This window comes from Triturus cristatus, chromosome 7 (genome assembly GCF_964204655.1).
Source record: "Triturus cristatus chromosome 7, aTriCri1.1, whole genome shotgun sequence".
NCBI lineage: Eukaryota > Metazoa > Chordata > Amphibia > Caudata > Salamandridae > Triturus > Triturus cristatus.
In genome coordinates this window covers 137,936,068-137,950,648 of record NC_140590.1, presented here as the reverse complement: position 1 = coordinate 137,950,648, position 14,581 = coordinate 137,936,068, and the positions used below count along the sequence as shown (strand labels likewise).

At 41.7% G+C, this 14,581-nt stretch overlaps 1 protein-coding gene across 3 annotated transcripts in view; it reads left to right on the top strand.

The window, feature by feature from the left end:
• USF2 (upstream transcription factor 2, c-fos interacting) overlaps nt 1-10,555 on the top strand; it is a 297,619-nt gene extending 287,064 nt beyond the window's left edge. For 2 of the 3 annotated variants that reach the window (XM_085615850.1, XM_085615851.1), the window contains exon 10: nt 5,182-7,727. In XM_085615850.1, the coding sequence (XP_085471976.1) occupies nt 5,182-5,271 (90 nt within the window). In that variant the 3' untranslated portion in view covers nt 5,272-7,727. Of the gene's footprint in view, nt 1-5,181 lie in introns of all 3 variants that reach the window. The other variant, XM_085615849.1, reaches the window with a different exon arrangement.
• The last annotated feature ends 4,026 nt before the right edge of the window (nt 10,556-14,581 follow it).

Sequence of the window (14,581 nt, the reverse complement as noted above, 5' to 3'; positions counted from 1 at the left end):
GACGAGAGTGCCAGTCCGCTACTTGATTGTGCTGGCCCGGGAGATATTCCGCCGTCACCGAAATATGATGCTCGAGGCAGTAGCTCCAAAAATCCTTTGCCAGATTGGCCAGCGCCCGAGAACGGGGACCACCTAATCGATTGACATAATGGACCGCGGAAATGTTGTCCATCTTTAGGAGGACACAAGACTGCACTCTGTCCTTGGTCCAACAACGCACCGCGAAAGAGCCAGCGAGCAGTTCCAAGCAATTGATGTAAAAATCCCGCTCGTTTGCTGACCAAACACCTCCGGTGGAAAAATCTCCGCATCGAGCGCCCCACCCCAATTTGCTGGCGTCGGACTCGATGACCAAATCTGGAACGGATCCGAAAATCGCTCGGCCGTTCCATGCCTCCATATGATTGAGCCACCAGAGGATCTCCTCTTTGGCTTCCGCCGACAGGGGCACCACATAATCGTAAGAATGACCCCGTCGGAGGTGGTAGGCCTTTTGACGTTGTAGAGCGCGATAGTGCAAAGGGCCCGGAAAAATCGCTTGGATCGAGAACGACAAGAGGCCTACGATCCTGGCGAGCTGACGCAAGGAAATGGTGGGCTTGGACACCGTACGGTGTAGTTCGTGTCGAATTTTCGCCATCTTGCGAGACGGAAGACTCAGAGTCGCTTGAACGGAGTCCACCACAAACCCCAGGAAGGTGACCGCCTGAGAGGGGTGAAGTATCGATTTCTTCGTGTTGATAACAAACCCCAGGCTTTGGAGCAGGGAAACGGTTTGTTGGAGCTGCATCACCAGGAGTTGGGGAGTCTGAGCCATCAGAAGGATGTCGTCCAAATAGACGATCATGCGTATACCCCGCGCCCGGAGAAACTCTACCACGGGACGAAGCAGCTTGGTGAAACACCAAGGTGCCGAGGAAAGCCCGAATGGAAGGGCCGTGAATTCGTATACCAAACCCCCCCAACGAAACTGAAGGAATCGTCGATGGGGCGGATGCACGGGAACTACAAGGTAAGCGTCTTTTAAATCTAGACGCGCCATCCAATCGGAAGGGCGCAAGAGATCTCTTAAAAGGTGGATTCCCTCCATTTTGAAATGGCGGTACACCAACCACGCATTGAAGTCCTTGAGGTTGATTACCGGACGACGACCTCCGTCCGTTTTGTCCACAAGGAATATATTGCTGAGGAAACCGTGAGGATGCAAAGTTGTGCGACAAATTGCGCCTTTGCAAAGCAATTCGGCGACCTCCTCGTCGATCAACCGTGCATCCTGAAGGGTGAACTGCAATGGACACTGTCGCGTGGCCTGGTGAGGGTTGCCCAGAAGTTCCACATGAAATCCTCGAATTGTCTGCCGGATCCATGCATCGGACGTTAGCTTTTCCCAAGCCTGAGTGAAGCTTGCCAATCGTCCTCCTATCTTCAGCTGACATGCGGGGAGGACACTTACCGTTAGAAGCTCCGCCTCCAGCACTGGATTTGTATCCTCCACGGCCTCTGAAACGCTGTCCTCGCGTTGGGTAGAAATTGGTATAGTTTGCAGTGGAGTTGTAGTGACCACGGCAGAGCCTTGTCCCCTTTGAGGATTTTGCTGGAATCCGCGGCCGGACGAGCGGCCCCTGCCTCGACCGGCCCCGCGGACAACCCGCTGGGTAAACACCTTCTTAATACCCGACTGGGCCTTGTCTAAGGAGGTAAATGTAGAGACAAACTTCCCCAGTTCCTTCACGAAAGGTTCTCCAAACAGGCCCCCTTGAGCAACCGCTCCTGCCTCTGAGGAAGCTAAATCCCCAAGTTTGGGGTCCAACTTAATCAACAAAGAGCGGCGACGCTCCGTTGAAAGAGCACAATTTGCATTGCTCAAAAATATAATGGCTCGTTGGGCCCAATTCGACAAGACTTCCGGCGAAATAGTTGAGCCCGTTACTTTAGCCTCCTCCGCCATGTCCAGAATTTTTGCCATAGGACCGACGGCATCAAGGAGTTTATCTTGACAAGACCGCCAAGATCTGTCAATACCCTTACGGGGATCCTTTACAAATTTCGCCAGGAACGTAGCCATTTTGGAATCTAATTCCGGCGTAAGCACGATTTTGTCTGGCAAGGAGGGACGCGGGCATTCCGCCCTCAAACAACTCCGTGCCTCTTTTTCCAGTGGCTTACGCAAACGGTTGGCAAGGAACCTAACAACTTTATCCCCTGGGACCCAAGCGGAAGACCGGGGATGCATTATCTCATCTGGGTTTAGCATATCTGCATCTTCCTCAAGCGCCGCCGAAGTGGACGCCGAGGCCGGTCGCCAAGGACGGGAAGAACCCGCCTCATCATCTGTATCCCCTTGAGTGTCATTATCTGTCGCTGGGGATGGTGGTTCTGGGATATCCTGAAATGGATCGGTCGTTGGGAGAAGGGGGGCCACCGGTGCCGTCTTTGCTAGAAACGCCGTCTTAAGGCGCGCAAAAGCATCCGCATCTACTCCATCAGGGCGTTGCTTTTTTTGGGGGGGGGGGGGCCCATCGGGAACCTGCCCAGGGGTCTGCGCTACACTGCCACGTGCCGACGCTAATCTATTGCATTCTTGGACTATCCTGTCCGAGAGACGCTGCTCCATCGGACCCACTACTTCATTAACCACCCGGTAGATTGAATCATCAACCGCGTCAAAGAAGTAGTCGCTATAAGGTAAGTATTCCTGCACTTCCTCTTCATAGTATTCAGACTGTGTGGCCATGCTCAAAAGGTAGGTACGTAACCCTTACAAACTTAGCAGGATAAAAGGATTAAGCGCAGTCCAAAGGCTGCAAGATAGGGTAGCCCAGAGGGTTACAATAGGGCTGCACCAGACCCTCAACGCGGAAAAAACCCTCAGAAAGAACCTGACCGGGTGGCTGCCTCCCTACCGCGTTGTGAATATTTATTTATGCCAAATACATTTGGAGATAAATGCCCAGAATCCAAAAATAACACCCTCCGCGAGATGCGTGGTGTTTAGCAGGTGCTTACAGCGCCGGTTTATTAAGCGCGTTCAACGCGGATAAATCCGCAATACAGACCCCCACTGGGGCGTAGTAATTAGTGAAAGCGGGGAGAGCATACAATCCGCGATGCGGACGTCAAGGTGAGGCAGCAGGGGACGGCTGTGACCGTTGGTCTCGCTTCGCGCTCCTCCTCTGAGGAGACACGACGCGAGAACGACAAGGCGGTCAAGCGCCCCTAGCGGCGCCTAACAATGCCGCAACAACAGGGGAGCCGGCCGCGTAAGGAGCGAGAACGCTCCCGCGGCCGGAGAGGGCTCTGAAATTGATCAAACTGACAACGTGTTAGGAAATGTCACTGAGAGCCCACAAAAAACAACATGAAACGCATTACAACCTGAAATATATACAAATAATCACTCGTTAATACCGGAAATAAACAAGAGCACTTAATTGGCTGCGCAGCAGCGAAGAAAGAGGAGGAGAGAGAGCTGACAGAGGACTTTGAGACAGTGTCATAGAGATAGTTGATGGACTAATGACTAGGTTACCTCCCTGGTTGTAGGGAGTTGTAGTTTTTTGTATGGTTTTTTCTTTGACATTCACAAATCTCTCTGGCTGCTGTTGTTTTGTATAAGTAATAAAGCGAAGAGAGATCAGCATAATCCGAAGCCTCCGGTCCTGACATAGAATTAGAACCAGCTAAAACACAAAGTCTAGAAAACACTTGATATCTTCAGTGATTTAATTTAAGAACCACAAACTCATTTGTTATTTCAATTTTGTTTATCTAGATCATTAATCAATCCCTTTAACCTTAAATTTATACACTGCAGCTCATAATTTGAAATTTAGATTTATTAAAGAGTAATTAAACATTTAGAAATCTCTTTAAGCATGAATTTAAGAAAAATGCAGTAAATCATATGCCAATAAACAGGCGACAAATAACTTCAGGTCGAACCACCCAACAAGAACTCCCTCTCAAGAATAACTCAGACAAACGCAGCCACAGCTCCAACTGCAACTCTCAAACTCCGCCCGAACCCACTAACTCCAACTCCAACCAACTCTAATTCCAAAAACCAACTGCTACTGCAACTACCAAACTCCAACAACAATAATAACACATAATGACAGATGAGGGGTTATTATACCTTTCTATGTCCTACTTCATACAAAATATGGCAACTTTAGGGGCAGACCAAATGTTCTGATTGGACAGTTAGGGTTATCAATAGCTCATTGCACTCTTCCCAGTGCAAACTGGTTCTTCATAGTGACTTGGCACAAGAGTTCCCAAGTTGTCACGGTCCCTTCCGATTCCCATGCGGAGACCAGTAAATGTATCTTTTCAAGGCAAAAGGGTCTTATTGACAGGTTCATTCTTTGTCTCTTCCGTGGTTCTCATATAGTCATCTTCTGGCTTGCGGTCAAGTCCCCAACACATCGACCTTGGTAAGGAACACTATGTCAGGAGTTCATGTCACCTCGTGATCTCAAGAATCATCTGGGCATGCGCAGAAATCATCGCGCGCACAGGGTGGCATCTGCTTGAGAGAACGCCATCTTGAGTACTGCGGCCTAGTAGGCCCAAGCGTTAACTAAGCGAAAATAGACATGGCGGCAATTAATATGTAGAAATTAAGGTTCTAATGTTCAAACCCACACTAATCCCAATATATATATTAGTATTTCCCTAGCTGCAGCAACATTTAAAGCGATAATACTTACTATACGATAACTTTAAGCCACAATACAATCACAAAGCAATATAAATCATGCAATTTTACTCTCACCGCAGTCTAAAGTTAGTTTACGTACCATTGTTAATTAATTAATTTTGCCATGCAATTAGCAATTTAGTCCCACGTGTATTTGTGTTTATCAAGGTGCAAATATTGATTAGTACCACTTCTACTGTAAACATGTTATGTAAATTAATTTTAGAATGATTACGTAAATAATTTCATGCAAATTAGAGGGGTATACAAAATGTTGTTTTACCTGCTCCATCACTAACAAAATGAACTGAAGCAGCTTGTATTTGTTTAAGGCTCATATGTTATTCCTCTAAATATGTTTGAATACAACCTACTAAGTTTATCAAAAAAGCATGGTTGCTTTCCTTTGTTTTTAAAGAAAATTATTAACTTTTCAAGAGTTCTAATTTCTTTTTTTACCACCTTTAACAATGTTTTAGGTAGAAGAGCTGAAGAACGAAAATGCACTTCTGCGAGCACAGCTGCAGCAACATGGCATAGAGATTGTGGGCGACACACCTGGGCAGTGATCTTTACATGGCATTGTCATCCAACAGCTGCACTTGAAAGGCTAGTCTTCCTTACCGACATATGCCTGCTCATCCGTCATCTCCATTTGTAGTGCAGAGATTTTCAACAATCCTTCTGTAAATTATGGCCCGGAAACTCTACTTGTAGCTTGGAAATAATGGTGCATCTTTCTCAAAAAAGCAAGAAGTGGTAGCCTCACATGCTATCGCTAGCCACAAGCTGCTTTCCTTCTAACAATGTAGAAAATATTTACTGCATTTTTATAGCACATTTTTAGCAACAGAGACAACAAAAAATGAACGGATTATAGCAGAACGTTAGTGGTTTGACCTCTATTTTCTCTTTCATGTTAAATAACCATGTCTGCTCTTAAGAGGCAGGAAGCAGCAAACTTCAGTTGTGCTTCTTTTTGGCGAAAGTACTGATTATTTAACCAGTATCTCGGTATCTTGCTTCAGACGGTATGAACATAGCCGTCAGCGGTAATACTTGCTTGGCTGACAAGCACACTTTGTTTATGTCTTCTTTTATTTTTTTTACAAGCAAAACAAAACCATAAGCTACTTTATCTGTAGTATTCGAGCCTTTTGTTGTGCTAACGTTTTATTCGTTCTGATGGCAACAATCGAAGAATAGTTGAGACAAGTTTTCTTCTAAGGCCTTCATAAACGATTTTCTAATCTAATTGACCGAAGCAATATTACCCCAAGTACACATTGGTGAATCTGATTCACCTGACACTGCAATTGGGAATTAGCCACCAGATCACTTTGGCTGGAGAGAAATCTGACGGAGGCCTGTTATTCTTCTCGCTGTTCCAGCAAAAAAATCATGTCTATTTGTGGGCCTTCAAAACTTCCAGCAGCTCAGCACTGTGTGTTGGAGGGCTGCATCAATATTTGTGCAATGCATCACTTATTTGCGCCATATCATATGATCTGGGTTCTTTGTATTTATGTAGAAGAGATATGGCACTTTGCCTTCCTTATCCGCGTTCACTATACGTTCCACAGTTGTGGAAAGCTCTGCTGTGTAATAGAATGCAAAAAGTCTGAAGGTACAAGATCAAATAGGCCTCCCTGTGTGTGTGTGTGTGTGTGTGGGTGTGGGTGTGTGCCTTCTGAAACTTTAGGATCCAGTCTGAATCACTGTTATGTTAATGCAGTATATAATAGCCATGCAGACTGAGCCTTTCAGCCTGCAATAGCTTGAACTGAATCTAATTGCCTTTAATCCATACTTTTTGTAACAGAAGAAGAAAAGTATATGTTGCCACACTTTGTTAAACGTAACGTTTTTCTGCCATATATGTTGTGATGCAATATAGACCAGCACGGCTCCCTTTTTCTCCAACTTTCCCTATATATTGTTTAGCTGAAGAGCTTACTGTAGGCTATTCACAACAGCATGATTGATTCATGAATATGACTGCTACAGATGTTTGAAAAAAAAGCCATTGCTGCTAGAAACTCGACTTTAGTTTATGTAGTTTTGTCCATTGCATTACATGGAGGCAGATTCATGACTTCCCCTGAATGTTCAATTATGTGGCTCTGCAATGTGCATAGTGTTTGGAAATAATGTTGTCTTGCTAAAATAAGTTAAGAGGCCCTTCCTAATACAGTGAATGTAAAAATAACCGTGCTAAAGTTGCTAAACTACAGTGTTGCATGGTTTTGCTCCAGTTAGCAGAGGTTGCTGCTTGATTGGTCATCAACGTCCTAATAGGAATATGGTTCTCAGCAGATGGCAGTCTTTGCTCCCATTCTAAATATGCTATGAAGAAATGACATCTTTGCTTAGCATCAAGTTCTGGTTCCATTTGGTATTGCCCCTGTCTGATTATGTCATGACAAGAAATATGGCTGCATCCCAAACAGCATGAGAAGGTAGGAAGGTGAAGGGTTTATTACACTGTATATATTGTGCCCAAGAAAATAGATGAGTGTTTAAATGTTGCCGATCATTGATCCATCGAACTGTGCATTCATCTACTGCTTAAAGTTTCATTGCAGAGATTTAGACATTCTTACCTAGCTTAATGCAGCACTAACACTGAGCGGCTACATCATTGAACTTTAAGGTCTGCCTGGTGATTTTGGTTAGAGGAAAACGAGAGGGAAACAACAAGTGAAGCAGTGCAGGAGAAATTACAGGCCCACCTGGTTAAACACTATTTAATTTGTCAGAGCCCCACATTTCAAGACGGGTTCTTCTACAACCTTCTTCGGTGGATTTTCATGTATTCAAAACTAGAATATTGCCCCCCTTCCAAGTGTAATTGCAGAGATAGTTCTGTTCGAGATGCTCCGGTCATCTGCATTTTCAGCTATAATGTTGGAAATGGGTTCTCATCTGCTTGATTTTTTGGGGGGTCAGTCCCTGATCTATCAACTTATATTTTACAAGTGTCCCTTGTTAAAGTGTGACAATAAAAAACCTGCCTGCCCTCTCATACTATTGTATGTTCTGTTTGAGAGCATCTCTGGGAATTGGTTTTGTGAAGCAAATTCAATTAAAATAGTCCTAGTCACGAGCATCTGTTTTTCCAACAACATAATACGGTTTGTCCAGTCTGTTTACTGGGGCTCTTTATGCTCTCAGCACTGGTCCAATACTTTATTGATAAACTTTTCATGCAGAGATCCTTGTACAACTTAACTTTTACGGGAAAAGTAGACCGGAAACGTAAAGACTAGAATTTAAAGAGCGTTTTTTAGGGATTTCTGTGTATTTATTTAATTTCCTTCTGTACAATTGTGAAATTGAATTATTCAAAAAATAACTTGCGGGGGCATTTTCATAATAATTTTTGAAGATGTAGGTGCAGGAAAACAAAGTGATGAGACTTCGGCCTGCTACTTTACGTTATCCATGTAAATGCTAGTATAGCCACATACATATAGGCCGAGTACACCATTTTACAAAAGAAAATGAGTTGTCTTTTTCTCCAACTGGTAGCATTCTGCGTTAGAAAAACACGTTTTTATTTCGGGCCTTTGGTAATTCAACTTTTTAATCACTTTTTCAAAACCTTTTTATGTACTCTTTCACCCATTTCCGATCCATGGCAGAATTATTGGTGCCAAAATGTTTTACGTCACAGCCCTTGCCACACCTCTTCCACGTAGAATATCCCCCGAACTATTGCATTTAATTTGAGTAATGTTATGATTTATTGACTCGTTGACTGATGGTAACATTATTTACCAGGGGATCATCAGAACTTGTGACTTATTTTTTAAAAATGTCTGCAGCATAAATGATCGTCCATGCATCTAGTCCCCCACTGAAAAGAATATCCAGTTTTTAAATTAATGCATTTTTGTTCTGGCCACGTGAGGCTAGACTGTGCAGTGTAAAGACATAATGGAGTCTGTAATGCCCAACTACATTTCGATTTCCGACTTAATAGCTCTTCATGCTCAATTATTAAAAAGCAAATGGGCTGTGAGCAGAAACTGAACCACGTTACAAAGTGGCATATAGAGGTTTTCAAGGACAGTCAATATGTATATGAGATGCCTTGAAAACCTGCTCGAAGTTGTACTTTCCAGTGATTTTTTTTTGTACTCTCACAGAGCTATGTAATGCATAACTTGAATTTGCACATCTGGGTTTCCCCACATAACTGCTTTTTCTAGATTGCGTGTCTTAGTATGTTTATGGTTGCTGATGTCTGCCTCACACATTTTTCAACATTTCAGCTTTCTTCCAACGTTGACAACAAGAACAGTAATTGAAAGAATACTAGTGAGGCTTGAGCTTTTAAAAGATAATTCACTTTCTGTGTACAATATAGCCTTTCCTTATCACAAGATACAATTTTGTAGGTCCCTGTTAACTTTAGGTAGATTAATGGCCAATCCGTTGTGTACACATATTGTGTGTATGCTTCTTGTACACTATTTGAAAATGTAATCTCTTTCAGAGAAATAGATGGCTGGTTGGACTATTAAACAGGCTACAACTAATTTGACAGTTCACGTAGTGAGGGTGATTGGCTCTCTCATGAATGCCAATCAGCCATCAAGACTAATTCCATTTATAAAACTTTTAAATAACCCAATTTCATGCACCACCTTTCCATCAGTTTTTTGTATATCATTTTTAGAAAAGTGGTTGGTTGACACTTTTTGCTTAGCTTTTACACCTTGCAAGTTTATCATTCCAATGGTTGCCGTGTGTCCCTTAAAAATAAATGCTGCCACTTGCACCAGTAGTCTGTCTTGTAGCACGGAGTAGACTTTTAAGACAGATATTGCTACTTTAGTTTATTGAGACTACCAGTTCTTCATATGCACTTTGGCAAAGTGAAGAGGGATGTTACAACAGGGCCTATCATTCACCAGTCTCCTCTGACTTAACAATCTTACAGTGGTTCGAAATGATAATCCACCACTTGTCTTTCCCTGGAGTTCAACAAGACTGTTAAGGCGACAGGATTGGTCTTGGAGATCAAGTGCCTTTCAGTCTGTCAGACTGTCTTGGATGAGATCTCAGTGGGATATGCCCAAACTGTACATTCCCTTTTGGGCGTAGTTTTGCTTTTATTTTAGACTTGTTTGCAAGTATTTATTTGTGGTTAGGTCAAAGTTCCGCAAATTAATGACTTTTTCAAAGTGCTACTAGGTTTGCCTTCCTTCTGAGTTTCGTAACAAGGCGTGTTTTTAACAGCTCATCTTTCTTGCTAGATCCTAGGAAGTATTTAATTTGTATATCTGTATGTGTTGTGGCGCCTGTGGGCTTCCACTGTGCCCAGAATTACCCTGAAGAGATATTCTAGATAATTGTTGTTGCATTTCTCAGTTGTAGCTGGATGTCTTGGCGTCTGGTTCCTGGAGCACCTCGTCATAGCCTATGAAGTGTAGTGGTGCTTTGTGTCATTTGTTTAGAGTCCAGGCAAAGATGTTTTTTAGAGGCAAGTGAGTTGTCCTCCTTCAGTCGTGCCTTGACATTTTTCCAAACGAGTGTGGCCCAAGCCCTATTCTTAAACCATTGCCATACATACTCCTTCTTTGAGAAACAACAGCTTATACAGATTACTGTCCTATTAAGAAGACTAAGAGGTGGATTTCGAAGAGAAATGGAGGTTTTATTACAGTTCTACTTGAAGGAATCTCTTTTCACTTTATCAATATTTTTTTTTCACTGGAGTTTAGAAACCCATGTTTCTTCATCCACTGATATTCAGGTGGTCTTCCTGGAACTCCCCCACAGAAAAACGTGTTACTAATACTGTTGACCAGTGTTCTATCCAAATAAACTAACTTTCCTCCATTAGTTCCAATGATCAGTATCGATTGTGGGTTTTTCATTTAAGCCTATCGTTAAAGTCCAGTGTATTCAGGAGTGGCCTGCATATCTTGACTGTGGTAAAACACCACCAACATGGTTGATGTTTGTGCTGCTCTGCACAAAACAAGGCTCCTGTTTTTTTTTTTTTTTTTTTTTTTTTTTAAATCAACAGCCTCCCCTTGAAGGAAGTAGAGTATAGTGGCCTAGTAAATTATATTCCTGGCAAAAAACGCTAACATGAAAGCACTTATAGTAATTCATATGAAAGCAGTTTGGCTGTTCAGAAACCATCATTAAAGCCCTCTAATTTTCTACTCGATGTGAGTGGAGAATTTATTGTTTTATCATCTCGAGGGTCTGTAGGTGTCTAGCAGTTGGTAATAGAGGCTTGTACACTGGCAGAATCGTTAGCAAGTGTGATAGATACCCTTAGTGGGTGACGTGTGAAGGGATCTTGCAGGTGTCTGCATTCATTCAAAAAGCTTTCCAAATTTTTAAGAAGTTCATCTGATTTAAGGTTATGAGATATTTTTAACATTTGACTTCTCTCACGTCATTAATTTGCAGAGGTTGCATTTTACAGATCGAGTTATTTTGCCATCACGGATGGTACTACTGGTAACAAGTAATGTACAGTCTCCAAGTGAATTAAACTGTAGTTTGCTTCAAGCTTTCTCAAGTATCTACATTTTCCATTAAATATATTATGATTAGGCTCCTAAATAGGCACATGAGCTTAGAATTGTCTCAGATGAAAATCTGGACTTTGAGAGAACGTGGCTTGCTGAAATGTCTTGGAACTGTAGCTTGTGTCTCCTTTACCTTGTCGGATATTCGGCATAATAAACTAACAAAAAGACTCATTTTGATATGTTGTAATCAGTTTCTAAGTAAACACTTCCAGTCTCTTTGGAATATTGTTTGCTTCTCATCAGATTCATTTGGAATATTAGACCGTGATTGGCAAGTTTCACAGAAATTAAGGTGAAGGATTCAAATTCTTATATCAATTTCAAGGGGCTTGAGATGTTAATGGTTATCTATTCCCTGTGTGGTCCATGTCTGAAGTGTAAGTTTTGAAATGGCATAGTTATGGAGAGTTATACGTATCTTCAGAGGAGCATCTGCTAATTAAATTTATTTATTTATCCCTTGTCTTGTGTAGGGATGATTTGGCTAGTAAATTAAAAGCCTGTATGAATACATGTATGTTAGGAGTTGAAGCAGTTTAGTTATTTTGTGTTCTAGCCTGCGTGTAAATGTGTTAATAAAGCAGATGGATGTTGCTACCACATCTAGTGTGGAGCTACCAGTTCTGCTTGCAAATTTATGTACATCATTTTTGAGTCGAACTTATTTCCAAATGTATTTCTTGAATGGCTGTGACTAAAACTACTAGTCCATGTGGCAAAAAGTATTCTTTACATTCAATGACCTAAATGACGGTGGAATATAGTGCAGTACTGACTATATGCTTTGTAGAAAGCTGTTGGGTGGCATCTGTGGTTAAACGTATCATGCTTTCTACTTTGAAAAAGCTTCAAATATGTGCCTTCATTAAACATATTGGTCTTGTAGCAAGCTGCAGAGGTGCCACCTGGTTTTTTGTATGCTCCACTTGAACAGTGTTGTGTGGAATAAGTTAGCTTAACTAAAGCCAGGCATGCAAGAGTGTTGTCACATTAGCCTGCACCTTCTACTCTGGAGTAAATGTTTATGGTGTTCTTGAAGCTCTGAATTTTGCATGGTACATTCCAGAAGACCCTGAAGGAGAGGAACAATGTAGGTGCACTGCATCTTCTGGAGAGAAGTGTGTTCTTGCCATGGTGTAGTCTGAGTTGATATGCGAAACCTTGTGACTAGCGGTTTGGAAGCAATCTTACAATGTGACAACTTGATTAATCATGGCCTTGCCATAGTTGTTAGTTGGCACTGCTTTGAAATCCATGCAAGATGCTGATGAACTGGGTGAGAAATAGCATGCAAAATATTGCAAGTTCTAGACCTTCTAATAACCGATCCCAACCATGTCATTCTACCCCTTCCCAACATGTTTTGCCACTTGTTAATCAGGCCTAAACTGAAAGATTGGGATGTTAAAGGATGTAAAAGCTTGTACCACTGCCACCAGTACTAGTGGTTGCAGAATGGTGCCAAACAAGTACATTCCTTTCCAGAAATTGAATTCCATATACTACAGAGTTTTCCTTTGTGCCATTTAACAAGCAGTGTGGAGGATGAGCTTTGTATGAAACAAAACCGAGAAATATAATCTGTGAATATTTGTTCTTTCTGATGAAACCAGTAAATGAACTATAGCAAAAACAGACAAGTTCTTAAAAGCAGACTAAACCTATGACGCTTAGGATGGGAGTTAAGATTTCCCTCCTTTGTGTTATCGGACTTTTTAATTTGTTCTCCTTTTTTGAGTCTGTTGTTGAATGAATGAATATGTATTTGTAAAGCGCATGGCTACCAAAGGCCTCCCAGCGCTAATGATAGAACCAATCAGTTGTTGAAAGTATATTTTCCATAGCTTGGAATAATACAAAGAATGAAGCTTTTCATATGTACAGCTGAGTAACTTGGAACATTTTTTTAGACCCACAATTTAATATTCTGGTTTGGCATTCCACGCTAGCGAAGCTTTTATTCCAAACCAAAATGTAGTAAAACGTTTGAAACTTGAAACTCCCTTCGCTCTATTGCCATAAAGTAATGCAATAATGTTTGCATATTTTCTACGTTCTGTGATGGTGTCAGAAAATTTATGAAACAGAATAGTGATGATATTTTGTTAGTTGATTGTGCACTGAAAAAAACTTTTTTTTTAAAATGCAAGTGTCCATTGGTGTCAGCAACATGCTTTGCTATGTCACTGCACTGGATATAAACAGCAGGTTTTAGACTTTACTAAGCTAAATCCGCTTCTTGGAAGCTGCCTTTGCAAAGTTAGATTTTAACGTGATTCCCTGTTGCATCATGGCATGGCGTGTGGTTCGGCAAACCAAGTAGCAAAAGGGAGTTAGAATTCGAACTTGAGTCCTGTGTTTTAGCAGTACTACAAAGACCCTTCTTTCATTTTTTTCAATGTATAAATTCATTTTGTTGCTCCGTTCTGCTTTCGGTGTAATATGATGGCACATGTTTTCAAAGAAAGCTTCTATTTTCCTAACATAGTCACTTAATTTCTCTTTTAGGAACATGTGAAAGGTAGTGTTACCTTGTGTTTATTTGATGCAGGCATGTACTACAGCACCAGCTTTGATTTTGATGTTTGCTATAATGAAAACATTTCAGAAATTGAAACTGTTAGTTATGCATTATTGGATTAGTGATGGATGGATTTTGTTGATCTGGAGGGGGCAGGTTTATTTTCGAGAGCTGATTGACTAGTTATTCGGAGTTCTGCTGCTTTAACTTTTCTTTCACAGCTGCTTTAATCAACCTTTTGCATTGTTGAACCTGGGTATGTATTGTGTCCCTCAGAATAAACATACCAAAATGCTGCAACTTTAATATAGAGGTGTGCTACAATGCAAATTTATGTTCAGAGGGGAAGATCACTGCAACAGCTATAATAAATTCTAAGGGTTAGCCAACTGTTGCGAAGCTTTTCCTGAGGATTCCTTAGCATTTTAAAAGTGGGACATGTCCCAGGTGCTTTATATCAGTTAGTATGTTGTTCACATGTACTCAGCACAGTTTTATTATCATGTGAATATATCTGTAAACTCCAAGTGCCCTACATGGACAGTCTGGATGTGCTAGATGCTATAGGCAGTTTGTTGTAACATCATACCAGACCTTTCTTGTAGTGTGTACTCCTCACCACTAAAGACATTTTGTAATGCTGTAGAGTACTCATTCTAGTTGGAACAGACTGGAACATTAAAGCAACACTCGGATTTGCTTGTCCAAGCAGAATGCAAAGACTGATTTCCATGCATTTATCTGCCTACTCAGATTGTCCAACTGTCACTTTGACTAACATTAATGGAAAAGCATTGG